The 27,975-nt window shown below is 22.3% G+C and overlaps 1 protein-coding gene across 11 annotated transcripts in view; it reads right to left on the reverse strand.

The window, feature by feature from the left end:
* LOC122508215 (histone deacetylase 4) overlaps positions 1 to 27,975 on the reverse strand; it is a 153,617-nt gene that overhangs the window by 31,981 nt on the left and 93,661 nt on the right. For 9 of the 11 annotated variants that reach the window (XM_043621423.1, XM_043621424.1, XM_043621433.1 and 6 more), the window contains one exon: positions 3,163 to 3,222. In XM_043621423.1, the coding sequence (XP_043477358.1) occupies positions 3,163 to 3,222 (60 nt within the window). The remainder of the gene's footprint in view (positions 1 to 3,162; positions 3,223 to 27,975) is intronic. The other 2 variants (XM_043621431.1, XM_043621425.1) reach the window with 1 other exon arrangement.

Raw genomic sequence — 27,975 nt, forward strand, 5'->3', positions numbered from 1 at the left:
ATTCGCATTCAATTCAACTTAATTTCAAACAATAATAAAAATTCTTTATAAGAATTCAATTGTTTTTCAAGTCAATTTTAATCAAATGCCTAGAAAAAATTTTTTTTTTCAAGAATTTTAATTAAATTCTTTATAAAAATTCAATTGTTTTTCAATTCAATTTTAATTAAATTTTTTGAAACAATTCAATTTTTTTTCAATTCAATTGTAAAACAAATTTTAATAAAATTCCTCAAAAAAAATTAAATTATTTTTAATACCTACAATTTTAATAAAATTTCTCGAAAGAGAATTTTTTGAAAATATTAATCAAATTCTTCGAAGGAATTAGATTATTTTCAATTTAATTCGAATTCAATTCAACTTAATTTCAAACAATAATAAAAATTTTTATAAGAATTCAATTGTTTTTCAATTCAATTTTTTTTTTGAAAACAATATTATTCTTTTATAATTTTAATTGAAAATTTTGACAGCAATTGTATTTTATGAACAATCGTGTTTCCTAATAATTGAAATTAAATAAATTAAATTATTGAATTTTATCAAAATTTTTAGAAAGTAATTAAATTCTTCTCAGAATTTTATTTTACAATTTTCTAGAATAATTTAATTAATTTAATGAATTTTATTAAAATATAGTAATATATATATTATTATATATTATTATTATTATTATATTATTATTATTATTATTATTATTATTATTATTATTATTATTATTATTATTATTATTATTATTATATTATTATATTATAATATATATTATATATTATATATATTATATTATATATTATATTTAAAATATAGAAAAAAATTGAATTATTTCGTAAAATTTTATTGAAAATTATTGAATTTTGCAAAGATTTTACTATTTAAAAAAATAATTGAATTTTGTTAAAAAATGAAATTATTATTTATAAAAATCATTGAATTCTTGTGAAGAATTATTATATTTGAAATTTTTGAAAATACAAACAATAATAATTAATTATGTACTTGATTAGTGTTTTTATTTAAATTTCGATTATGAAATTATTCAAAAATTTATATTTGAAATTAAAAAATATTATAATTTGCATAATTAATAAAAAATAAATTGAATATCTCGTTACGCGTGTAACATTTGCTAGTTTGTTTATAAAACGTATTATAATTTTTAACTAAAAACAATTTTGTTCAATTACTTTTTTTTATTATTTAACCTTCAAAACATTAAAATAGAATTTTATTAAAAGAAATTATTATTATTATTATTATTATTATTTATCAAAAAAGTTAATACAATACTGTAGTTGTAATATAATTGTGTAGATATAATACATGTATTATATTTATTATTGTCGTAAAATATTAATAAATAATAAAGTGTTAATATTTTTTATTATTGTAGTAAAATAATAATAAATAATAAACTATTAATATTTTATTAATATTGTATTATCATAAAACAATAATAAATACTACACTATATTATTAATTATATTATCATACTATTTTATGCAGTAATTTATTTTATTCAATAAAATTGTGCGCATTTTATTGAAAAACAAAAAAAACATCAGATAAAAGCTGAAGTATTAGATTAAAAGTTATCAGAATATAGAAAGTTTCGACATTAGATTCATAAAACTAATAAATACATTAATAGTTTTTTTTTATTCTCTTTTTCTCCTTTTCTATACAATGTATATGGTTCATTAATATTGTATTAATCCCGAAAAAAGGAGAAAACAAAGAAAACAATATTGTGACAATAAATTTTATCAGAAAAAAATATTCTCTATAATATAAAATGTATTATTGACCTTTTTTATACTCGAATTTATAATAAAGCCTTTTGTGTGTAAAACTTTCTGTAAATATATTTAAAATAAAAAACGTAACTGTGTCAAGTTAACGAACCTCACACGTGCTGATAAAAAATGATTTCGAAATTATTAATAATTTTGTTTTTAATAAATATTAATAACAAACCTATATTTATTCACTCAGACTATTTTTCAAAAATTAAATTATTGTCAATTTTTATTTATCTATTCTTTTATATTCACGGATAAAATTAATTGTACTTTACATTATTATTATTATAATTTCTGATTATTCTTGAAATAAAATATAAAAGAAATTTTATTCTTTGATTCTTTTCTTTCTAAATTTTAAAAAATATTTCTTGATATTTTTTTTTTAGAAAATTCTCAATTTGTATCATTTCTATTTCTTAATTACAATTGTTTTTAAAAAAAATTCAGTTTTTTAAAAATAAAGGAAAAAAATGTTTATAAATTAAATTGAAAATTTTTGAATTTTTAGAAAATTACGGAAAAAATGTTCTGCTACATTTATTTAAAAATTTCCTTAATTGTAATAAATAATTGAATGTTTCTTAAAATTTAATTTTTATAAAGGATTTTCAGCAAATTTTTAAATAATTGAATTCTTTTGGAGAATTTTAGATATTAAAACAGTAGGTAGATATCGAAAATCAATAAATTGAAAAAATTTTTTGAAACTAATTGAAATTTTGCCAAGAATTTCATTAAAAAATTTTGAAAATCATTGAATTTCATGAGGAAAATGTTATTTAATTTCTTTTTAAAATTTTTATATTTTGTTATGCTTTGTATAAAAGAAAATCAAAGTAATTAGATGCCTTTGATGTTCATCATTTGTTTTAACCCCTTATTTGCAATTCCCAATAGTTACTGGAGCAACCTTTGATCTTGCATGGGAGCAAATAAATTTTCTCTTCCGATCGTCAATTTTAACGATGCAACAAATAACAAAATTTGCATCAAAACTGTAACAAGAAATAATCTTACTGGGATAACATTTTCTTTTTAGAAGAAAGATTCTGAATATTGTATATTTATTAATAATTAATAACTTCCTGTAAAAGGAAGTATCGTAAATAAATAATAAATACAGCGACATATTTTTGAGTAAAAAATATATAAACTACTTTCTTTGTTGCTTTTTAGTTGTTTTTCGTAAATAATCTTTTTCGCCTTACAAAGTAAGGCGTATAAAAGGAAACGTTTTATTGAATGTTATTAACACACTTTAATGCCTCACACGTGTTTAATCCAATAATTTTACAGTCATAATCATTGATATTAAATTATGCGTATAAATATAAATAATATGCGTCAATTAACTCACCTTTTTGGGGCAGGTGCGTAAAGGCGGATGTTATTTCGACACTTCTGTAGCCCACGTCTTCTGAAACAAACGAGTAGGGTTTTCAAATTTGCTCTAAATTATTTTTATTATAATATAATAAGTACAATAATTAATACAAGTAATGTTCTTTTTCAAATTTAATTTTTAATCCAATTTCGAATTATGATTCAATTTCCTTTACACTCGCAAAAAAAATTTTGTTTAAAATAAATTACATTTGGTTTAAAATTAATTAAATAATTTTTTTCTCTGGGTGGTTACTTATTAATTAATTAAAATTAATATACCTAATTTAAATAGAAATTAAATTGTTAACTTCTTTCACATTCGATATTAAATAGAAACAATTCGAAGTAAAATATATTGGAAAATTTTTCGAAAATAAATTACAAACACAGACGTAACAATGAAAAAAAGTGCAAGTAATAATTTAATAATCCTTTTAGCTCTCTCAGTATCGTAAAAGAAAATCACTCTACATACCAGAGATTTGAATGGCTTAAAACTCATCTTATCAAAATTGTGACGTATAATCGAAGCACGTTCAAAAAAAATAATAAAGCAACAAACAAAATTTAAAAATTCACTTAAAATCGATATTAATTGAAATTTATTTTTAGAATCGAGAATATATACAGTAAAGTATGTATATAATGTCAATAACAAGAAAATCTGAATATTTTTTCCAACAGAAAACAAAAGATATATATTTATTTATACATTTGAATCAAAATATTCAAAAATCGATAATTATCGTTAAATATTTCAAGAATCATATATGTACATTACTTATTTAAAACCGCAAATTTCGATAAGATTTTCTCTCTGACAGGAAATTTTAGTAATTTTTAATTTCTCATTCATTTTTAATAATACATTTCAATTTTTTTTATTTCGAATATTTCCTTTTCTGTTAATTTATAATCGCCACACGAAAATTTATTTACTTATTGACAAAAATATAATTAGTCCGAGTCAAATAAGAGAACATTTTACTTAAAATTAGAAATTAAATTTTTCATTATAAAAGACCCAGTGATAAAATTATTTATTAAAAATGCATTCAAAATAATTGAATTTGAGGCTAAGAATTTTATTAAAATTTTTAAAAATAATTGAATTCCTTGCGAAAAATTTTATTTTAAATAATTGAATTTCTTGAAAATAATGGAGTTTCTTTAATAATTTTAATTGGAAATTTTCAAAGTACTTGAATTTTACGAAGAATTTCTTTAAAGTTTTTAAAATAATCGTATTTTTTAATAATTGAAATTAAACATTTAATTATTGAATTTCATTAAAATTTTTAAAAAATGATTAAATTCTTCTCAGAATTTTATTACAATTTTTTAAAATAATTTAATTGATTCAAAGAATTTTACTAAAATATTGAAAATAATGTAATTCTTTTGAAGAATTGATACTTAAATTCATTTAAAAAATGTTATTAGAGTTTTTCTAAATAATTAAATTCTTTTGAAGAATTTCTTTGAGTTTTTTGAAAATAATGTAGTTTTTTTTAATAATTTTAATTGAAAACTTTGAAAGTAATTAAATTAAACAAACAATGTTCTTCAATTTTTTAAAATAATCGGGTCTGTTAATAATTATAATTAAAAATTTAATTATTGAATTTTATTTAGATTGTATTGAAAATAATTGAATCTCTAAGAAGAATTTTAAAAATTTTTGAACATAATTGAAATTCTGCAAAAAATTTTATTACTTTTGCTTTTTGAAAATAATTAAATTTCTGCAATAATTTCTAACGTCTCCAAAATTTAATTTTTTTTAGTGTTTTTAATTAAAATTCTTCTATAAATTCATTATTTAAAAAAAAATCTTTCAGAATTTTCAAATTCATTTGTTTATAATTCAATTTTACAAAATTTCAATTATTCGGAAATTCTTCAATTTTATATGAGAAAATAAAAACTTCTAATAATTGAAAAACTAATCCGCAATTAAACTTATTAAAAAAAATGAATTCCACTGAATTGTTAATTAAAAACTTTGAAAAATTCAAATTTTCAAAGAATTTAATTTGAAACCTTTACAAAATTCAATTATTTCTAAAAATTGCAATTATTAGTAACTTCTCCAAAATTCAATTATTATTTAAAACTTTAACTGATATTAATGTTTAAATCAATTTTTAATAGAAAATTCTACGAGAATTCAATTATTTAAATACAAAACTAAATAATTTATTAAATAATTAAATGTTTTTTAAAACTGAATTCTCATGAAGAATTCTATTAATAAATTTTTAAATAATTGAATTCCTTGGATGAATTTTAATAAAAATTTTCAAGAATAATTACATTTTTCGAGGAATTCAATTAAAATTGTATTAAATTAATTCTATTAAATATTATTTTACAAAAATGATTAAATGTTCGCGTAGAATTTTATTAAAATAATTGAATTTCTTTGGAAAATTTTATTCAAATAGTAGATATTGAAAATCATTAAATTGAGAAAAATTTTTGAAAATAATTGAAATTTTGCCAAGAATTGAATTTAAATTTTTAAAAATAATTGAATTTTGGAGAATATTAGCTTTTTTCAAAACAATTTTAATAAAATTTTTCAAAAGAATTCAATGATTTTCAATACAATTTTAATAAAATTCCTTAAAAAAAATAAATTATTTACAATACAATTTTAATAAAAATAAAATATATGTAAATAATTGAATTCCTATGAAATTTTCATTATTTTACAAAAATAATTAATTGTTTGCGTAGAATTTTATTAAAATTTTTTTTAAATAATTGAATTCTTTTGAAAAATTTTATTAAAATAGATATTGAAATCATTGAATTTTTGAAAATAATTGAAATTTTGCCAACAATTGTATTAAAATTTTAAAAAATAATTGAATTTTAAAGAAGAATTTGTTACATTGTTGCATCGCAACAATTTTGATAAGTTTTTTGTCTCAATTTCATATCCTTAGAAAAATTATGTTAGGCAAGTAGTATATTACGATTATTTTGTTTTCTAGAGTTTTATTGTTAAGGACTTTTTTGTCCGTCGAAACTGAAATAAATAAATTATTATTATTAGCATTATTATGTCTATTTCTATTATAATTATAATTATTGTTTTGTAGTATAAAATATGCCCTTTTGAAAAAAATGAATATTTATTGTGCGATTATAGAAATATTTTCTTGTATATGAGACTTTAAAGTCATTTGCAAAATTACAACATTGTAAATTTTTTCCCAGAGACAAAGGTGTTCCCTTTCCCTGAAAGATTCCAATGTTTATATGCCTCGGAGCGAAACTAGGTGCAGCATGATTATCATTCTCAACGATTCCTCGGCAAGTAAGATTCTAGACCTGAAACGCATCCTCTCTATTTTTTTTTTCTTTTTTTTTTCAATGTATTTATACACACATGCTGAAATGTTAGTAGCCGATATATTCTATTTAAAAACTGACAATCACAATTATTATATTTAACACGTTCTTTTTATCCAGACGCACACTTTATATACTCCACTGATGAAGATAAATATTTTACAATCACAATTTTTATTTATCTAATCCACAGACCTTGTACTGTTTTCTTATATTATATTTCATTATTTATTAATTGAATCTCTCAAACCCTGTGTTTATTACAAAGATCATTTTATTATTTCTATTAATATTAATATTTTGTAATACTAATATTTTCATAGAGTTTTTTTTTTAAATAAATTTTTTTCTGCCTAAAAGAGTCTAAAAGGCACAGTGTCCTTGACTCGAGATTATTAGGCGAGGATTTTTTTTTATTTTTCAAGACCAGTATAATAATTATTACTCAAACGAGACAGATGAACTATTTTAACAATAATCAAAATTTAATTTGAAAAAGTGACGAAGATAGAGAGAGAGAGAGAATATTTAAAAAGAAAAAAATAGAGAAAGTATATGACGATTGTCGATATTTATTGGCTCATTGGCTCGATAAAGTCATCGTGCTATAAATAAACGGCAACAAAAGTATAATGGCGTGAATACATGACAAGTTTCACGTTTGTCATATAATGGACAGAATTTATAAATCCCAGACGATGTAATAAATATACTAAAAATAAAATTTTCCATAAGAGAGATAATTATATTTTTTCTGCAAAAAAGTGAAAAAATTAAAATTCCTTTTTTCTTTTTATTTTCTTCATCCACGTGCTTTACATTTTTATTATCAATATTACATCATTGTTTATTTAATATAAACGTTGATTTCACAATTTTTTTTATTTATTTAAAATAGTATTAACACACTAGGAAAATGTATATTAATCTTTTATTTATAACAAATATGTATAAACTGAATGTATATAATGCGGTAAAGTTAATTTCACAATTTATTAGATAAGGATTGTGTAATTTTTTTACACCTTATTGAGTAACACTAATTATTGTGGAAAAAAAATTTATTCATGAACCAGAATGACAATGCGAATTCTTTTTTTTTTTTTTCTAAAAAGGAAATATGCGATATATTACTGGATTGTAAATAATACCGGAATTGCAATGTGGAGATTACATTGCGCATGTTGAGATAAAAGGAAACTGATAAATCAATGACTTGAGATAATTAAAAAGAAGAAAAAAGAAAAAAATAATATTCTTCTATTCTTGTAACAAAAATATGTTTTTTGTCTTTTTGTCAAAATTTTCGAACAGAATTCTCTTTTAGTTAAATTTAATTGTTAATTTTCTTTTAGTCGAATTTTCATTCCACGGAATTATTCAGTAATCGAAATTTTTATTCGACGAGATTTTTGGGAGGATTTCTATTTAACCTTTTTTTATTTGAAATAACTTATTTAAATTAATTTATAATCAATTTCAACATTTATTGGTTCACGAAGTTGAATTTTGATATAAAATTAAAGATGTCAATTTTAGTTTATAAAATTTTATAAAAATGTTTATAAATAAAATTTCTGTTAAATAAAAATTGTTTTGAATAAAAATTCGTTCAAATAAAAACTTTCTTAAATAAAAATTCTTTTGAGTCTAAATTTGACCAAATGAAAAATCCTTTAAATAAAAATTCTTTTGCATCTAAATTTCACCAAATGAAAACTTTTTTGACTGAAAATTGTGTATAATAAAAGCGTGTTTAATTAAAAATTGTTCATAATAATAACAAAGTTAAATAAAAATTTTCCTAATAAAAAATTGGCGAAAGAAAATCCTAGGTCAGAATAAAATGATGACATGACAAATGAATAATGAAAATAATAAACGAAATGAGTAAAATGAGAAAAAAGAATTGAAAAATCTGACAAATGAATGACTTTTGAGAGTATTAAGATTAAGACCAAAAAATGTTGTTTTCAATTCCCAAAATTTTGTTAGCACAACAAAAATCGTTCACACGATGCTTGGAAATTTTGAGTTGATGGGCCAGAAAAACGTGTAATGAACGACGCCTCAGGTGGTAAAGGATTGAGTGTGCGAGAGGTCACTGTACGCAGCATTCCTTTGAGTCAAGTCCAAGGCTACGTTGAGAAACAGAGACATTGATAAACATTTTTCTCGCCCTCTCTCTCGTTTCTTTTTTATCCCTAAATTTCCAAGTGTCCAAATAGACCATTTTTTCTCCCATCGTCACAATTTTTAACTTTTATTAATCTAGTTTAAAAAAAAGTTGAAACGAATGTTTTACTTTAAAAAAAATACCTAAAAGAAATTTTAGTAACGTTCTGGCTGTGAAGCTGGCTGAACCACATTCATAAAATAAATTTTTATTGTACCATATTAATTATTAAAAAATTACCCTTATCAAATGTACGAAAAAACGAAAATTTTTAGAATTTAACATTTTTACTTTACTTTTAAGGGATTTAGCTTAATTATTTTTGGGCTCTTCAAAACCACTTTACCCATTTTTTTGGTTCCACCCTTTGGTAAAAAAAACTACCCTTATCAAATATACGAAAAACCGAAATTTTTAAAATTCAACATTTTTCTTTTTTTTTTAAGGGATTTAACTTAAAAAATTTTCTTGTGTTAATCTATTGAGCACTAATTGAGCTTCTAAGATAGATTCTAACGCTATAGGAATAAAATTATTTAAATAATTTAAAATTAATTATTATTGTTACTTACCACTGGATAAATAATAATCAATAATAATCCTAATTTAATTTTATAATAATAATTAAAATCTTATTTTTAACCTTAAAATTAGTTTAAATTTATTTTCTGATTTAAAATCATACTTTCGCGGCTAAAATTCAGTCAAAAATAATTGTTATAATGTAAACAAAAAATTCTTCGCAGAAATTCAATTATGTTCAAAAATTTTCCTTTATTCAATGATTTTTCAATATCTACCATTTTCATAAAATTTTCCAAAAGAATTCAATTATTTAAAAAAAATTTAATAAAATTCTACACAAACTTTTAATTATTTTCAAAAAATAATAAAAATTTTACAGGAATTTCATTATTTACAATCTTTTTTATAAATTTCTTCGCAATCATTCAATTATATTTTACAAACTTTTTACGGGGATTCAATTATTTTCGTAAATAATAAAACTCTTTTTAGGAATTCAATTATTTTCATTAATAATAAAAGTCATTGCAGAATTTCAATTATTTTTAACACAATTTTAATCGAATTCCTCAAAAAAATTCTTAAAAATTTTATTAAAATTCGTCAAAAGAATTCAGTTTTATAAAAATTTATAGATAAAATTCTTTATGAGAATTCAATGTTATTAAACATGCAATTAATTAATAAATTGTTATTTTTGTATTTAAATAATTGAATTCTACCAGAATTTTCTCATAAACATTGATTTAAAAATGGATTATACTTAAAATTCTAGATTATAATTGAATTTTAAAAGCATTAGAGCGTAAATTTTTTAAAATAATTAAATCTGAAAATAATGGATTCTTTGCAAAAATTAAATATTTTTCAAAAGTAATAAAATTCTACTCAGGAATTCAATTATTTTTATAAGTAATAAAACTTATTGTGGAATTTCAATTATTTTTAATACAATTTTAATCGAATTTCTCGAAAAATGTAATTATTCTTAAAAATTTTATTAAAATTCATTAATAGAATTCAATTATTTAAAAATTTGTTGATAACGATTCTTTATCGGAATTAAGTTTTAAGAAACATTCAATTATTCAATAAATTATTCATTTGCATTTTATTTGTATTAATTATTATTTGTATTATAATTATTATAAAACATGAAGTAGCGATCACTCCGAGTCTTCTTCTTCTTCTTCATGTTTTATAATAATTAAAGATGACCGAGTGATAAAAAAATTTATTGAAAATTTATTCAAAATAATTGAATTTGTGGCGAAAAATTTTATTTAAAATAATTGAATTTTTTGAAAATAATGGAGTTTCTTTAATAATTTTAATTGGGCGTTTTCAAAAACCTGTAAAAATTCCGTTAAAAAAGAAAATGTAAATAAACAAAAGGAAAAAAATAAAATAAATGAAATGTTGAAAAAAGAATAATAATAATAAATAAACAAATGAAGCTAATAACAATAAATACATCATTTAGGACTTCTTATTAGGAAATAATAAATAAATCAATCTGAAAAGTAATTGTGCACTGAAAATTGGCTTATTATGCTAGTCTTATTGTCAATTATAGAGAAGAAAAAGTGGAATTGAACTTGGGAATAAAATATATAGAATGTGCAATGAAAACATTTGAAAATTACAGGTTTGCAAAAGAAGGAGGGGAAAAAAATGAAATTTATACACATCTGTGAAAATTCCTTTCTTTCATTGTATATAAATATATAGTATAGACGACGATAGCGAGGAATGTCTCCCAACAGAAATATCTCTCGATCCCTTGCGCGAGAGAGCACCTGCAAGGGCAATTAAAAATAATTTCAGTATCCAATTGAAAATGAACGCGTGTTTCTCGACGCTTTACGTTCGCGACTAGATTATATGGAGATAGAAGCGCGATAATATAATGGCAAACGTGTAAAGGCAGTAACTTGGTTAATGAAGGGGTACACTCTCCCACAAACAAGATGTAACATTAGAGAGAGAGAGCTAAACTGTTACAAGTCTTGTTTCTTTCACATTAATTAGGACACGACTTTGGTAAATGGAATCTTAATTGCGCATTATTTTCATCTGAAAATTCACTTCTTAGTTCTTTTTGATTCTCTCATGATCATTAGACAATTCTTTTTCTCCTAATGTAAAATATAGTTATTTTCTTCTCGGTATTGACAATTTTATTTTTATTTTCGTTCCTAAAGTTTCGAACGTCAAATGAAGGACGTTTTTATGCTTTTTCAAACTTATTCTCAGACAATTTTTCACTAAATTGTTTAATTACTTCGGAAAATTGGAAAAAAAATTTTACCTCTGCTAGGATTCGAACGCATATTGATAGATTAGTAAACAAGTGTCTTAACCTTCAGACCAAACTGCTAGAAAAACGAAAAAATTCCTTTTGTATTAAATTCTTTGCCTAGAGCAAAACTTAAATATTATTTGACTCAAGTAAATATTTATACGATAATAGACAATATAAAATAAAATATAGAAATAAATTTTGTTGCAGTGGAATTAAGAGAGAAAAAAAATGTTCGTCTATTCATTATAGTGCTGGTGAAAATTCGATCAGCATCGATATTATTAAAGTTCATTGGCGTTTAGTCGAGCGATAATTATTAAACGTCACCGCGCAATATCGACAATTATGATACTTGTTACTTTACATCTTTAGCGGCTACTATATAGCGGCCGCTGTAATCGTGCAGAACCAGCGACTCGTTCGGAATGTCGTAATATCAATCATTTCAAGGCTTCCAAGAAAATCTTCATAACCCTTCGCCGCGTTAATAACACTCGCACTGTGTTCATGTCCCCTTTTTCCACTCACCGTAAATCTCTCTTTCTCTTTGTTTTTTCTTTTTTTCTTTATTTTCATGTTTATAAACTTTCCATAATTGCCACTTTTAATTAAATACACCCAATTTTTATTAAATACTTTTAATTCTACACTCTGTAAAAAATTAATTTTACAGGGCTCAAACCAGTGACAGTATTTAAAAATATGGAGTTTACGGACCAAAAATTAAAAATTACGGACCAATTATTACTGACAAAAATATAATCGCAATAAAAATAAAACATGAAGATACCGATCACTCCAAATCTTCGACTCGGAATGATTTTCTTCATGTTATATAATAATTAAAACTTGCTACTTTGTGTCTGTAACTTCTTCAAAAATTATTTTCATCATTACGATTATTCATTTCTATAAAATTTTTGACTAAAATTCTTTTTTAGGTCAATTTTTTTTTAATAATTTTCGAAAAATTTCTTTGAGAATTTTCAAATTCTTTTGTTTACAACTTAATTTTATGAAATTTCAATTATTCTGACATTCCTCAATTAAATATATTAGAAATTAAAAACTTTAAATAATTTTTAAAAAATTCCATTTAATTTTTTGAAAAAAATTAATTCTACAGAATTCTTAATTAAAAGAATGAAAAGTTCAAATTTTCAGAGATTTTAATTTGAAACCTTTTAAAAATTCAATTATTTCTAAAAAAAACCAAGCTATAATGCTTTTAATATTCAATTATAATCTAAACTTTTAACTGAAATTGATTTTTAAATCAGTATTTATTAGAAAATTCTACGAGAATTCAATTCTTTAACTATAAAAATAAATATTTTTTTAAACAATTGAAAGTTTCTTAAAATTTAATTTTCACAAAGAATTTTATCAACAAATTTTTAAATAACTGAATTCTCATGACAAATTTTAATAAAATTTTTAAGAATCATTTCATTTTTCGAGAAATTTGATGAAAATTATATAAAAAATAATTAAAATTCTGTCAAGAATTATATTATAATTTTTGAAAATAATTCAATTAGAAGAGGAATTTTATTTTTTATAAAAATAAATGAAATTTTGACGAGAATTTTTGTTAATTTTTTAACATATGTAATTAGATTTCTGCGAAGAAGAATTAGAATACTTTTAAAAATAATTGAATTCCGGAGACGAATTTTATTAAAATCTCTTTTTAAATAATTGAATTCTTTTGTGAAATTTTATTTAAATAGTAGACATTGAAAATAATTGAATTTTGACAAATTTTTGAAATTTATTACATTTCTTAGAAGGATTTTATGAAAATTATTTTGAAAAAATTTTATTGTAACAAAGAATTTCATTGTTCATTAAAATAATTCAATTTTTTGAAGAAATTTAATTAAAAATGTATTGAAAATAATACTTAAATTGTAATAAATAAATTGTACCAAAAGTTTTTAAAATAATTGAATTTCTTGTTTCTATAAAACATTTCTTCATGTTTTATAATAATTAAAAATGACCGAGCGATAAAATCATTTACAATTCAATTATTATTTTAATTTACAAGAATTTTTAACTAAAATTCTTCTATAAATCCATTATTTTTAATAATCAATTAAATATAATATTAAAAAATTTTCCTAAATTCAGAAGAATTTTAGTTTTTACAATTTTTTTTTAAATCTAAGTTCTTTTATATTTCTAATTAAATTCATTCAAAATTGAAATTTTACAAAATTTTAAATCAAAATCTTTTCAAGTTCATCTACTTTGTAGAAAAAATATTTTTTTTCGCGAAATTTAAAATGAAATAAAACAGAAAAATTAATTCAAGATAAATGTTGGACTTCAATATCAAAATATTAATATTAAAATATATTGACTGATATTATTGTTATATTGAAATGAATATTAAAATATGCATAAAATATTTATAAAATATAAGAAAATGTATAAAAAATATGTAAAAAAAATATATATATATATATTTAAATATTGAAATGTATTAATTATATATTTATTATAACACTGTTACATAAAACGGTTTTTTCTCCATTTTTATTGTAAATAAAATGAAAAAGTTTCAATTTAAAATTTTTGCGCTAAATTTATGTATCGTTCCTTTTTTTTAGCTTCTTCTTTTTCTTGTTTGCTTGCTTTCTTTATATGGCGAACAATGCTTTTGTGGGATATAGTGATACGGTGTTGGCATTGTTACACGCGAGGTCATGCGAATCACATTTTCTTCACCGTGTGTATATAATAAAATATGTATTTCCTAGCATTTTGTAGCGGAACTGAAGATTTGCATTTTTTACATTTTAATATAATATAGATTCTTTTTCATAAATTCTGACGTGTGTTTGTGTATGTATGAGAACGAGAGAGAGGGGGGGGGAAGAAACATATATTATATAAATATATACACATAAATCACGTTATTTCTGATGCAGGATAGTTAATTTACTTCTCACAAATCACTCATTATGTTTTTTTTCTTATTCATTTAATATTATAATTTTTCTTTTCTTCTCTTTTTTTTTAATTAGTCATTATCATATCGCGATTCTAGTGTTTATAATGAAAATTATATTCAATCTTTCGAGAATTAAAATTTTCTATAATATAATCTTTCATTATCTCTATAACACTCTGGAAACAAAACCGCTAATTGCAAATGTTTACCACACAAACGACTTGTCTATTTTTATTATTATAGAAATAATTTTTCTTTTTCCTCTGAATATGTAACGAAATTGCGACTCCGCCGCAGATAAAATAATTTTTATATTTCAATTGAATATTTAATTTAATAAAAAACTATTTTATTATTTTTCTTTATCTTTTTTTTTTTATTTTTTATTTATCAACTTTTATTTATTTATTTACTTTAAAAATTTTGAAATTATTTACTTATTTTATTATTTTTCTTTATTTAGCAACTTTTATTTATTTGTTTACTTTTTTTAATTTTTAATTAATATTCACACAATCGCCATCTGATTATTAATCGTCGGTTGATAATGTTGATATTTACAAGTGACGTACGCATAATTTAAAAGCCTTTGACCTCTTGTATAACGCGACTATTATTGTAGAACAATTTACATACAAAATTATGCTTGTCAGCAAAATACAGATTGCGTAAATCTGTATGTAGTTGCTTCTTTATTATCAACACTCAATACACACAGAAAAACTTGTATATTATCACTGCTATTCAGTGCAACTAAAATTATTGTAAAAACAACAATGTTACTAATTAAACTAATTAAACTATCAACACTGAACAAAAAACTTTTTTTCTTCTAACAAAATATAAAAAGATGTAAATTTTAAATTTTAATAAAAAAATTAAGACTTTATAGGTATTAGCTATTTTTATTATTTATTATCATTAGTAAATTATATTATTTATTTATTCAGAAAATCATTTTTAAAAACAACAGTGAAATAAATTCAAAATTACGTGAAACAATGTGCATTTATTTTCTCATAAATAATTATCTATTTTTGCATAAATGTATAATGGAGTTTTAAAATTTTTTCCCGCCCTTGTCGAAACGAGAAAAGAAGCAGGCAGGCAGGCAATTTGAAAATATAAATAAATAAGAAAAACGACGCATTGTCTGCGAGGTAAATTTATTATTATATATATATATTTCACACACTCGCTTTTGTTTGAAAAAGAGAGCTACTGTTTCTGTTCTTAGAATCGAAAGTTGTAAACAGTTAAAGAGTTTCAGGAGCAAATGGGAATTTTCAGTGTGTGCCTCTTTATAGAGCCAATGGAGCTACAAATCACAGCCTACATCTCTCACAGTGACTACCATTTACTCAGTAGACAGATAATATTCCTATAAAATACTCGTAAGATGATACAGCTACTCTCGTTTTTGCCTCTCAATGCGATCGAATAACGAACATATAATGTGTGAGAATTATTCTTATTCTGATAGTGTCATTCTCATTCATAAGCAAAAAGAGTTGCACTTCCGGATTCTTATCAATATTATTATTATTCTTATTATTATTAACATTTGATATTGTGAAAGAAAAATGGTTACAAAAAGAATTATGTACTTAATTTTGAAAGTATGTAAAATTTGATCTCTAAGGGTAATTTCTTTTTATAATCTGAAGAATGAAAAAAAATCGCGAGTGACTCACGGGCATGACGTGATTATTATTATATATGACGTTTTGTTTTTATTTTTATAAATGTGCTTAATGTGACAATCCTTGCGGAAATAAAGTCACAATTATGTTGAATGGGAAAATAAATGACGCGACGAGCACAAATAGGAAAAAGAAATGTTAGCGTCATAAAAAAAACGGGGAAAATTTAACTTTCTTTTTCTAAAATGCGTGCAAATTTTTTATTTCAATCTACATATATGAGTAAACATTTCGAAATTATAACTTAAGAGTAGGAAAGTTTTGTATTTTTTTATTATTCATATTTTTTATTTATTTATTTATTTATTTAACTCGCACATTTCTCATCATTAGATATGGCGAGAAAACTTACTGCTTATAAGCACAAAACTTTATTGCAATTTGTCGAAAAATTTCCCCTTCAATCTTGAAATTCCGTATTGATTTTTTTGTCAATTTTTTTCATTAAATCAAAAAATCAATCAAAGAAGAAAAGAAATAAAAAAATAAAAATAGAAGAAAGGCAAAAAAAAACAGAAAATCATTTAGACTTACAAAGAATGAAGGAGAGAAAAATGGTCTTTGTTTTTGTAAAAAAAAATAACACTAGAAACGAGAGGCGTCTCTAAACTTCATATAAAAGAGCAAAAAGCATTCTATTTATATAATAATAACGTATAATTTACAAAAAAAAGAATGTCTACGAGCCAAGACAATGAGAGATGAGATTAATTAAGGTAATTGCTGAAACCAGTTGTCGTCCTCCCACAACAAAAGTCTACTCTCCGGATGTTCGCACTTAAAACTTCGTCTATATAAATCGCTAATTGTAGCGAGAATGTCCACGCGACCCGGTGTTCGACCTTCTTCACTTTCCACACGTCAAGTGTCATAAAAAAAAGCCTTTCAAATTAACCAGTCAATCACTCTCATTTATTTCCAAGTGAAAAAAAACGAAAATAGCAAAAAGGAAAACAAACAAAGATGAAAAAGATGGAAATTTTAGGAAATAATTGAAATTTTGTTGATTTTATTATTTACCAAAATAATTCAATTCTAGTATAAAGAATTTTACTAAAATTTAAAAAAGTAATTGAATTTCTGAGTAATTTTATTATTTATGAAAATAATAATTGAATTCTAGCAAGGAATTTGCTTAAAAATTTGAAAAATAATTGAAATTCTACGAAGAGTTTTTCTGGTTATCAAAATAATTGAATTTTTCTTGATTTTACTTTTTCAATTTTTAATCCAACAATTTTATTGATTTTATTATTTGTGAAAATAATTGAATTCCTGCAGAGAAGTTTAATAAAATTTTAGAATAAATAATTGAATTTCTGCGAAGAATTTTATTATTTACCAAAAGAATTGAATTTTGCTAAAGAATTTTATTTTTCATCAAAATAATTGAATTCCAGCAAAGCATTTTATTAAAATGTTAGAAAATAATTTAATATCTACGAAGAGTTTTACTGTTTATCAAAATAATTGAATTTTACCAAAGAATTTTATTATTCATTAAAATAATTGAATTCTATAGAAAAGAAATTTATTAAAATTTTTAAATAATTGAAGTACTTAGAAGAAGTTTATTTATTTATAAAAATAATTGAATTTTACTAAATGATTCTATTATTAATCAAAATAATGACATTCCAGCAAAGAATTTTATTAAAAATTTTTTGAGAGTAATTGAATACCTGTGAAGAATTTTATTATTTATGAAAATAATTGAATTCTCGCGAAGATTTTTATAAAATCGTTTGAAAATAATTAAATTTCTGCAAGGAATTGCATTCCAATTTTTTAAAATTGAATTTCTACAAAAAAATTTTATTATTTGTGAAAATAATTGAATTGTTGCAAAGAATTTTCAAAAAAATTTTAGAAAGTAATTGAATTTTTGAGTGTAGTTTTATTATTTATGAAAATAATAATTGAATTCCAGCCAAAAATTGTATTAAAATTTCAGAAAATAATTGAATTATATCCAAAAATTTTATTGTTTATCAAAATAATTGAATTCTATTGTGAAGAAAATTAAAATTTTTTAAAACAATTGAATTTCTACGACGAAATTTTATTATTTATGAAAATAATTGAATTTTATCAAAGGTTTCTATTATTTATAAAAATAATTAAATTCTAGTGAAGAATTTTATTAAACCGTTTGAAAATAATTGAATTCCTGTGTAAAATTTTATTAAAATTATAAAAAAATAATTGAATTGTTTTCAAGTATTTTATTATTTATATGAAAATAATTGAATTCTAGCCAAAAATTCTATTAAATCCTTTGAAAATTTTTAAATTCCTGCAAAGAATTGCATTCCAATTTTTTAAAATTGAATTTCTACGAACAAATTTTATTATTTACCAAAAGAATTGAATTTTTCCGAAGAATTTTATTATTCATCAAAATAATTGAATTCTATGGTAAAGAATATTATTAAAATTTTTAAAAATAATTGAATTATTTCGAACGATTTTGTTATTTATCAAAATAATTGAATTTTACCAAAGAATTTTAATATGTATCAATTAATTTTATTATTTTTGAAAATAATTGAACTGTTTTGGAGTATTTTGTTATTTATGAAAATAATTGAATTCTAGCAAAGAATTTTATTAAACCGTTTGAAAATAATTGAATTCCTGCGTAGAATTTTATTAAAATTATGAAAAATAATTGAACTGTTTTCAAGTATTTTATTATTTATATGAAAATAATTGAATTCTAGCCAAAAATTCTATTAAGTCATTTGAAAAGAATTTAATTCCTGCAAGGAATTGCATTCTTATTTTTTAAAATTGAATTTCTACGAACAATTTTTATTATTTACCAAAAGAATTTAATTTTACCGAAGAATTTTATTATTCATCAAAATAATTGAATTCCAGCAAAGCATTTTATTAGAAATTGTGAAAATGGTTGAATTTCTGCGATGCATTTCATTAAAATTTGATTAAACGTAATTGAATTCCTACATTGAATAAAGAAATTTTTTAAAATTTTGAATCTAGAAGACTCAAATTATTGAAAAATTGAAGTTGAGATTTAAAAATTAAAAATTTTGGAATTCGCATAATATAAAGAATTGAATACTACGTTTCGCGCAAGGCATTTGCTATAGTAATAATATTATAATAAAAAAATAATAATAATTAGTACATAGTAATAATAGAGAAGAAGGCTAAAGAGATAAAAATAGGAAATAAAATAGGAAATAGGTTTTTCTTGATGAAATCACAAGAGAGATAAATGACGGTCTGCAGTGTTGGTTTGCATTTAATCACTAATGTGTCTGTTCATTAAAATTGTACAGTAGCCGACGCGATTAGTGTTTGTTACACGACGACTTAATATTGCTTAGGATAAGGCTAGCTTTATTCTCTCGTGGGCAGTACTTAATTACGACTTAGTCATACGTAATTGATAGTTCTTATGTTAGTTATTATATAATAATACGGCATATATCGTGGCGCTTGAATATACGAATTTTGTCCGCAAAGATAGATCGGATTTAAACTAACGACGTGTCAGTCGATATTGCGTGCATGTCCGTTTCCTCCGCCCACACAATACTTTCTGCAGACATTATATACATTTCAAAATATTTCACCGAGAGACTTTTTGTTTCAAAATTTATAATCATTTCTTTTTTTTCTTTTTTTTCTTTTTTTTCTTTATTCCCCCCGAGAATATATATAAAAGTTTTTTTTTTTTTTGCATTTCATTCATGGAGTGCGTCCTACATTTTTCGAGAATGAATTCCAGAGCCAAAAATACAAGCCCTTGGCCGAAAGAAATATGTGTTTGCGCTAAAGTGAAACGATTTATTGGATCATTTTTTTTTCTCTCCTCGAGAGAGTGCAAATTTATAAATACACGTACGCCCGAGTGAATGTGAAATTGGGAGATGAAAAATTGAGAACGAGGAGAGATGCAAATGACTTTGGGAATTATAATAAAATACCTCAAAAGAATAACTAGAACCCACACAAATACAAATTTTCTTTTTTCAAACATTCATTTTCGAAGCAATAAAACAAAAGAGTGACAGCAGTTGGTTGTGGATTCTCTTAATGCAAATATCAAAATTGATATTAATTCTCACATCTTTTCCTTTTATTATTATTATTATTATTAACGAGTGCGAATGAATTGGTGGGCGGTTGAAAAATAAATAATAAGTCATTTTTTGTTGTCGCGAGAAGCGCTTTGTACGATCATCATCATCATCATCATCATCATCGTTCTCGGTAAAGCTCGCAGTTGAAGAGGGTCTTGATGAAAAAAGCCGCAGTAGCGATAATAAAATGATACCAGCCTCTTTATTCCGTGATAATAAGTATAATTTCTCCTTAATTGGCCGGCTACTTTGGCTTAATTGCGTTTAATTGCTTTTTATGCACCAACTAGTTTCTAATATTTCATCACGTTTATGCATATAATGATCTCATTTATTTTCTATTTTTTCCATAAAGATAAATATCCGATCCACAATCGGAACAAAAATTACTTCAATTCCATTATTTTGTATTGTACTATAAGTCTAAAATTACCCATCATCCACAATTAAATTTTTCAACATATTTGAATTTCTGCGAAGAATTTTGTTACTTTTGAAAATAATTGAATTTCTGCAATCATTTGTAATTTCTCTAAAATTCTACAAATTATATCGTAAAATTTACGAACTTTTCGTCCTTTTTCATTCAAATTACGGACTTTACGGACCATTTTTAAAAAAAACTTACTTTCACGGACTTCAAGCAAATTTACGGACTTTTATTTTTATTAAATTAAGTTCTGCTTGTTAACTAATTTCTTTAATTAATTAAATTACATTAATTAAAAAAAATTAAAAACTATCAAAACTTTAGGAAAATTTTCTTTTGTGAAGAAAAGTGAAGAAAAGTGAAGAAATTCTGTTGTATTTGGTACATCATAGGCAAGTGAGAAGTTATCGTGTAAAAAAGTTTTTGACGCACTCGATATCGCTCGGATGCTGATAGCAAGTTGAAAAATATACAATTTCCTTCTCCCACTGAAATTGTAAAATAAATGGTATTAACTGTGTCAGTGACCGAGTAATAAACTACGCGTAGAATTTACTCCATTTTCCAGTCCGTACACTATTACTGAAAGTAAATAAATTTGACTTTTACAAATAATGCACAAGTTTCCTTTCCACATGGGAAAAAGAGTGAAATTTACAATCGAATTACAATTGTCATTCTAAAATATAACTGCGAATTTCAAAGGACGGAAAATCGAAAGTTGATTTTGTATAGAAAAACGGAAGTTATTTCTCTTGATTTTGTCAGTTAATTTACAGTCAACAATCGAGAATATGACTCCAAGTGAATTATTCAATATTTCAATGTGATGGAGAGTCACGCAATCTAAAACTAAGCTAGGTCAAGAAGCTAAATTTCGTACAATTTCTATTTTCGCAAAACTAATGAAAATTCCTCTATAAAAATTTAAGCGAAAATTTTTTATCTAATTCTCGAAAAAAATACACTTTCTCTACTTTTTTTCTAGAATATAATAAAAACAAAACTGCTGAAATAAAAACAAAATAATTTTTAAAAAAATAAAATAGTTTTTTATGGAAAGAAAAGCGAAATTAAAAATATAAACAAAATTTGTAATTATTTTTAATTGAAAATTTAATTGGAGAGAGAAAAAAATTACTACGTTTCAGAATTATAAAAACAGTAATAATGAAATTATTTTTATATCAAAATCTCATCTCTTGTGTTTGACTCTTAATGATCTCATGTGGCATAAAATATGAACAAAGAAATTAAAATCTTGAACATTTTTCCAGTTAGTGATTTCGTAACAGTATAATAGACTCGCATGCTTGTATAAAATAATAATAATAATCTCTACACTAACCTACAGTTTATTGTTCTTTGCTTACTTTTAGAAATTTTTTGCATTTTTTTTATTTTTTGAAAAACTAGAACAATTATATTTCAATATTTATTAAATGACTTCTTATAAGGAAACTAAAAAAAAATTTCGTCTGACTAAAAGAGATTGTAACTACTGACAACATTAAAATTATGATACAGTTCGTAACGTCTGACTATAACCGACCTTGACTACTGATTATAACAATGTAAAAAAAGGTGGATTTATTTTAATAATTAAAAGAGTTTTATTTCTTTAAAAACAATTTTTTACACCTCAAATATTGTCTGTCACAAAACTGTTTTCGATAAAAATGTTTTATAAATAAAATAAATTAATAACAAATATTTTACTATGCCGGCATTAATTGTATTGATATAAAATATTTAAAATAAAATCATTTTAATACAACTTAATTAAACTAAACTATTACTAAATTACAATTATCGTCTGACTAAAATTGGTGTTTACTACTAAGTATTTAAAACATGTCTGACTACAAACATCATTAACTACTTAGTTGAAAATTAAATTAAAATTTATTTATGAATTGTCTGACTAAAATTGTTGATAATTACTGAAAAAAAATTCAATTATTTGCAAAAGAAATAAAATTTTCGCAAAAATTCAATTATGTTCAAAAATTTAAAAAAATTTTCTTCAAAATTTCAATTATCTTTAAAAATAATAAAATTCTTCTCCAATATTCAATTATTTTCAAAAAATTTCCTCAATTCAATGATTTTCAAAAATAATTTCAATTATTTTTAAAAAAAATTTTCATAAAACTCTAAGCAAACAAAATTATTTTCATAAATAATAAAAATTTCACAGGAATTAAACTATTAACAATTTTTCTTTATAAATTTTTTCACAATAATTCAATTATTTTCGTAAATAACAAAATTCTTTTCAGCAATTTAATTATTTTCATAAATAATAAAAAATTTCATAGGAATTCAATGTATTTACAAATTTTTTTTATAAATTTCTTAACAATAATTCAATTATTTTCGTAAACAATAAAATTCTTTTTTGGAATTTAATTATTTTTGATACAATTTAAATTCAATTACTTACTCGAAAAATTCTTGGAAATTTTATTAAAATTCGTCGAAAAAAATTCAATTATTTAAAAATTTGTTGTGAAAGTTCTTTATGAAAATTCAATTTTGAGAAACATTCAATTATTCAATAAATTATTTATTTTTATACTTAAATAAATGAATTTTCGTAGAATTTTCTAAGAAAACTTGATTTAAAATTAAATTGCAATTCAACTTTTAGATATAATAATTGAATTCTATAGTAAAGAAATTTATTAAAATTTTTAAAAATAATTGAATTATTTCGAAGAGGTTTATTATTTATTTAAAAAATAATTGAATTTTACCAACGGATTCTATCATTTATCAAAATAGTTACATTCTAGCAAACAATTTTCCTAAATCTTTTGAAAATAATTGAATTCCTGCGTAGAATTTTATTGAAATTATCAAAAATAATTGAACTATTTTGTAGTATTTTATTATTTATGAAATTAATTGAATTCTAGTGAAAAGTTTTATTAAATCTTTCGAAAATAATTAAATTTCTGCAAAGAATTGCATTACAATCTTGAAAAATAATTGAATTTCTACGAAGAATTTTATTATTTACCAAAAGAATTGAATTTTGCCAAAGAATTTTATTGTTCATCAAAATAATTGAATTCCAGCAAAGTAGTTTATTAAAATTTTAGAAAATAATTGAATTTCTGCGAAAAGTTGTTTTTTTTTGTCAAAATAATAGAATTTTACTAATGAATTTTATTGTTCATCAAACTAATTGAATTATAATTTACTGTAATTCCAAAAAGAAAGTAAAAACTAAAACCAAAAAAAGAAGGATAAAAGTAAAAGAAAAAAATGTCTATAACAATTAACAAAATTCTCTTCAGAAAGAGAAGGATAATAAAAAGAAAAAAAATTCTCCACTTTGTATATAAATGTAGACAGAAATTTTATGTTTTTATTTGTTTACTCGTGTGATATGTCAGTGGTGTCAGGGCGATATTTTGGGAAATACGTTTCGTAACACTACCACACTAAACCAGCACTATTAGTTATTTTTCTTTCTTTTCACTCTCTCTTTCTCTCTTTTTCTCTCTCTTAGAGAGTGAAAACCACCTTTTCTTTTAACATTCTTTTTCTATCCCTTTCATAGCAATAACATGCACACACAGATCTTTATAGACTTTGTCTCTCTTTGTGACAATTTTAGATGGTTCAAATCTAAAAATATAACAGGCAATGACTAGCAGCCACTGTTACTTATTTTCGCCCGACTTCCACGTGTTTCAGATGCGCAGAGTCTTCAATTCAAAGGGGTAAAAAAATTCCCTTTATCTCTTAAATAGGGAGATTATTTTCATTACTACTATGTATATCTCATTTCTCGAATAATCTTTTGAAAATATTTTTATATCAATATCCCTTGCCATGCGCTTAATCATGGAATGTCATCATCAATTTGTTTTTTAGAAACAATTTATCATATTTATGACCGAATGTATTATCAAAAGAAAAAATGAGGAAAAAGGGGAATTGTGAAATATTGTAATTATCGCTATTTATTAATTATTAATTATTAATTATTAATTATTAATTATTAATTTACAAGAAGAGAAATTTTGTTCAATTTATAGTTGAAATTCATAGTTTAGTCAAATTTGTGTTGATCGTAATTATCTGATTATCCTAATTTGAATGATTTTACAATCAGATAATTACAATCAGGACAAAATATTTTAATTTCGATTTGAAGTTTCTAAATATGGTAACAATTTCCGAGAGTAATTTCCACTATAATTATGATTCTAACATAAACACTGAGATATTTTATATTTTATATCAAATGTCCCCAAACTTTCAAACTATGTTTATGTTTTTTACTTAATTAGTATTTTCTAAAACAAAAATTATTTTTTACATTAAAGAAATCAATTCTCAAGTAGAAAAATTTGTAATTCTTTTTAAATCAAATAAACTATTTGAACCAATAATTTCCTGTATTTGAAGCAAATATTAACTTGAACCATTTAATTGATTTGAATAAAAATTATTTGATTCAAGTAAACAATATTTATTTGATAATAGAAAAGTAATCGGTTTTTTAGTGAAACTTTTTTTTCAACTCACTAATGTAAATTAGTTGCTCGATTTTCACTAGTTCGGATTTAGAGAGAATAAAAAACACACGAAAAGATTAAAAATAAAAAAAATTCTCAAGTATCACTTAATGAATGTAATGAATAAAGTGATGGTTTGTTAAGTGAAACAAAATATCCCTAGATGCTAAAAAGAGAAACTGTTTCGCTAGACAACGAATAGACTCGCAAGAGTGGCTTTAGGGTTGTGGCTCGCTTTTCTGGCTTGTGTTCGATCGCCAAGATTAGAACAACTTCTATAAATAGTCTGACATTTGTGAATAACGACGGCTCCGAAATTCTCTTCTGTTCTATATACTCTTTTTATACCGCCTATATATACGTACATAAAAAAAAAGATGAGTCCAAAATAAAATATTCACCAAGGAAAGATAAATTCTACAATAATTTTAAAGACACCGATAAATATAGATAAATTTTTTCTAAATTCGTGAAACAAGAAAGAGGGTCAAGTTTAAAACTATACACTTCATTTTTCTTTCTTTAACGACTCATTGAAAAAATTAGTAAAATCCCATCCAAGGTCAATTATTTAAATATTTTTTTATTCTCAACTTGTCTGTTAAACATTTTTTTCCAAGAATTTTTTCCAAGAATATTTAGTAAATTATTTATTCGAAATAAAATACAAAAGAAGAAACGAACAGCTTTGGAAAAGTGAAAAAATAAACTTTTTATTTAAAACTAAAAGAACAAAGTTCTACCGAAAAAGAAACAAACAAAAATAATAAATAAAATTTCCCCTGTTAAAAAAATAATTTAATACTTGGAAACATGAAACAATAATAATTGCCAAATGCAATTCGCGTTTATAGATAAATTTTTTATCGCAAAACAATTCCCCTCTCTTTCTCCTCTCATTTTTACCATGAATCAACAATAAATTATCTGCTAAAAACTATTTGTGGAAACAAAAATTTCATGAGTCATTCAATCGAAAATAGAAGGCGGCCTTAAATGCTCCAAAGAGGCTTGTGGAATTTGTTTATTGATAGAAAAATTTTATGCAGTAGTCATTTTAAAATTCATCGACCATTCAAATGTCAATCATCCTATTTTTATATTCATGATAATCGTCAGGTATTTTTGAACTCGAAAAAAAATCTTTTTTTTTCTTCAACTATTCGTTGAAATTTAACCCCAAAATAATCATGTGAATTATTTATTAAATCCAAACTATCATAACTGAATTTAAGATTCGAAAAATGATTCCGAAACTGAAAAAAGTATTAATTTGAAGTTGCTCTTTGGTTTCTTTTTTCGTTCGGTTAAACATTTTTTTTGCAAATGATGCTGATACCACTCTATTAATATAATCTCGGTGGAAAAAAAAATGATAACATGTGTGCAACGTATGACATCGTCAGAATGGACTGCGCAGTTATAAAACGCTTGAGATGAAAAGTAAACATTTCAAAAATAGAAGGAAAAAGAAATATATTTGATTTGAGTTTCTTTTAAAAAAGCAAAAAACAAATACATTTCTTTTACGCAAAAAATAATTTCTACCTCACAAATTTTCAAATTAAAACAAATTCTCCATTTTGCTCGCAAATAAAAATAATTAATCAAAATGATCATATTCAGTAAATTCAGTGTTTCTACAAATTTCTCCATATAAAATTATAAAATTCCATGATTTTTCCATGATTTCCAGGTAATAAATAATACCATGACAAATTAAAACAAAATTTTTGTCAGTTAAGTCAGGTAAATGTTATAAAAAAATTTTTTGTCAGGGAAATTAAGAAAATTGAGACTTTTTCGACTTTTCTTACAAACATTGCAACAAAATACCACAATTTTTAGTAAAAAAAAAAGTGCAACTTATTTTGATTTTTATAATGCAAAAAATAACTATAAACAAATCTTTCAAAAATTATTTTTAAATAGTTAAACTTTTGTAAAATGTAATTGAAAATAATTAATTCATTAATCATTAATTTTTCGAAATTCAATATTTTTAATATTTTAAATTACATATTTCCAAAAATAATAACATTTCAGAATTATTTTTAACATTTTGGAGACAACAATAATGTTCAAAATGTTTCATTAAAATTCATCAAAAAATTCATTAATTAGTTATTCATAAATTCATTTTTTAAATTATACAAAAATTCTTTTAAGAAATACAATTATTTTCGAAAAATTACATTAATAAAATATTTTTAATTGTTTTGTTTTAATTGTTTTGTAATAACTTTTTAAGATTCAAAATTTACTTTTTGGACTTTTTAAAATTTTTGAGAAATCATAGTCCTGTTTATATAAATAAAATTCTTCAAAAATTTGATCATTTTTATGTCTACTTTTCAAAAATTCTATTATTTTTAAAAGACTTTACCAAACTTTAATTGTTTGGAAATTTTTCAAAATTGAAAAACTATTATAAAAAATTTATTTTATGTGTTTAAAATTTTAAATAATTGAATTCTAGAAGAACTTTTGGAAAATTATTTAAATTAATTGATTCAGAGATGAAGTTTAGTTGAAAATTGTAGAAAATAATTAAATTCAGGAAGGGTTATAATTGTAATTTTTAGAAATTATTAAAATTCATAAATTTTACTCATTTTCCGTAAACATTAATATTTTCCTACTGTAAAAAGAGTATAGTTAGGGAAGGTA

The sequence above is a fragment of the Leptopilina heterotoma genome, unplaced genomic scaffold (genome assembly GCF_015476425.1).
Source record: "Leptopilina heterotoma isolate Lh14 unplaced genomic scaffold, ASM1547642v1 Lhet_53, whole genome shotgun sequence".
Lineage (NCBI taxonomy): Eukaryota > Metazoa > Arthropoda > Insecta > Hymenoptera > Figitidae > Leptopilina > Leptopilina heterotoma.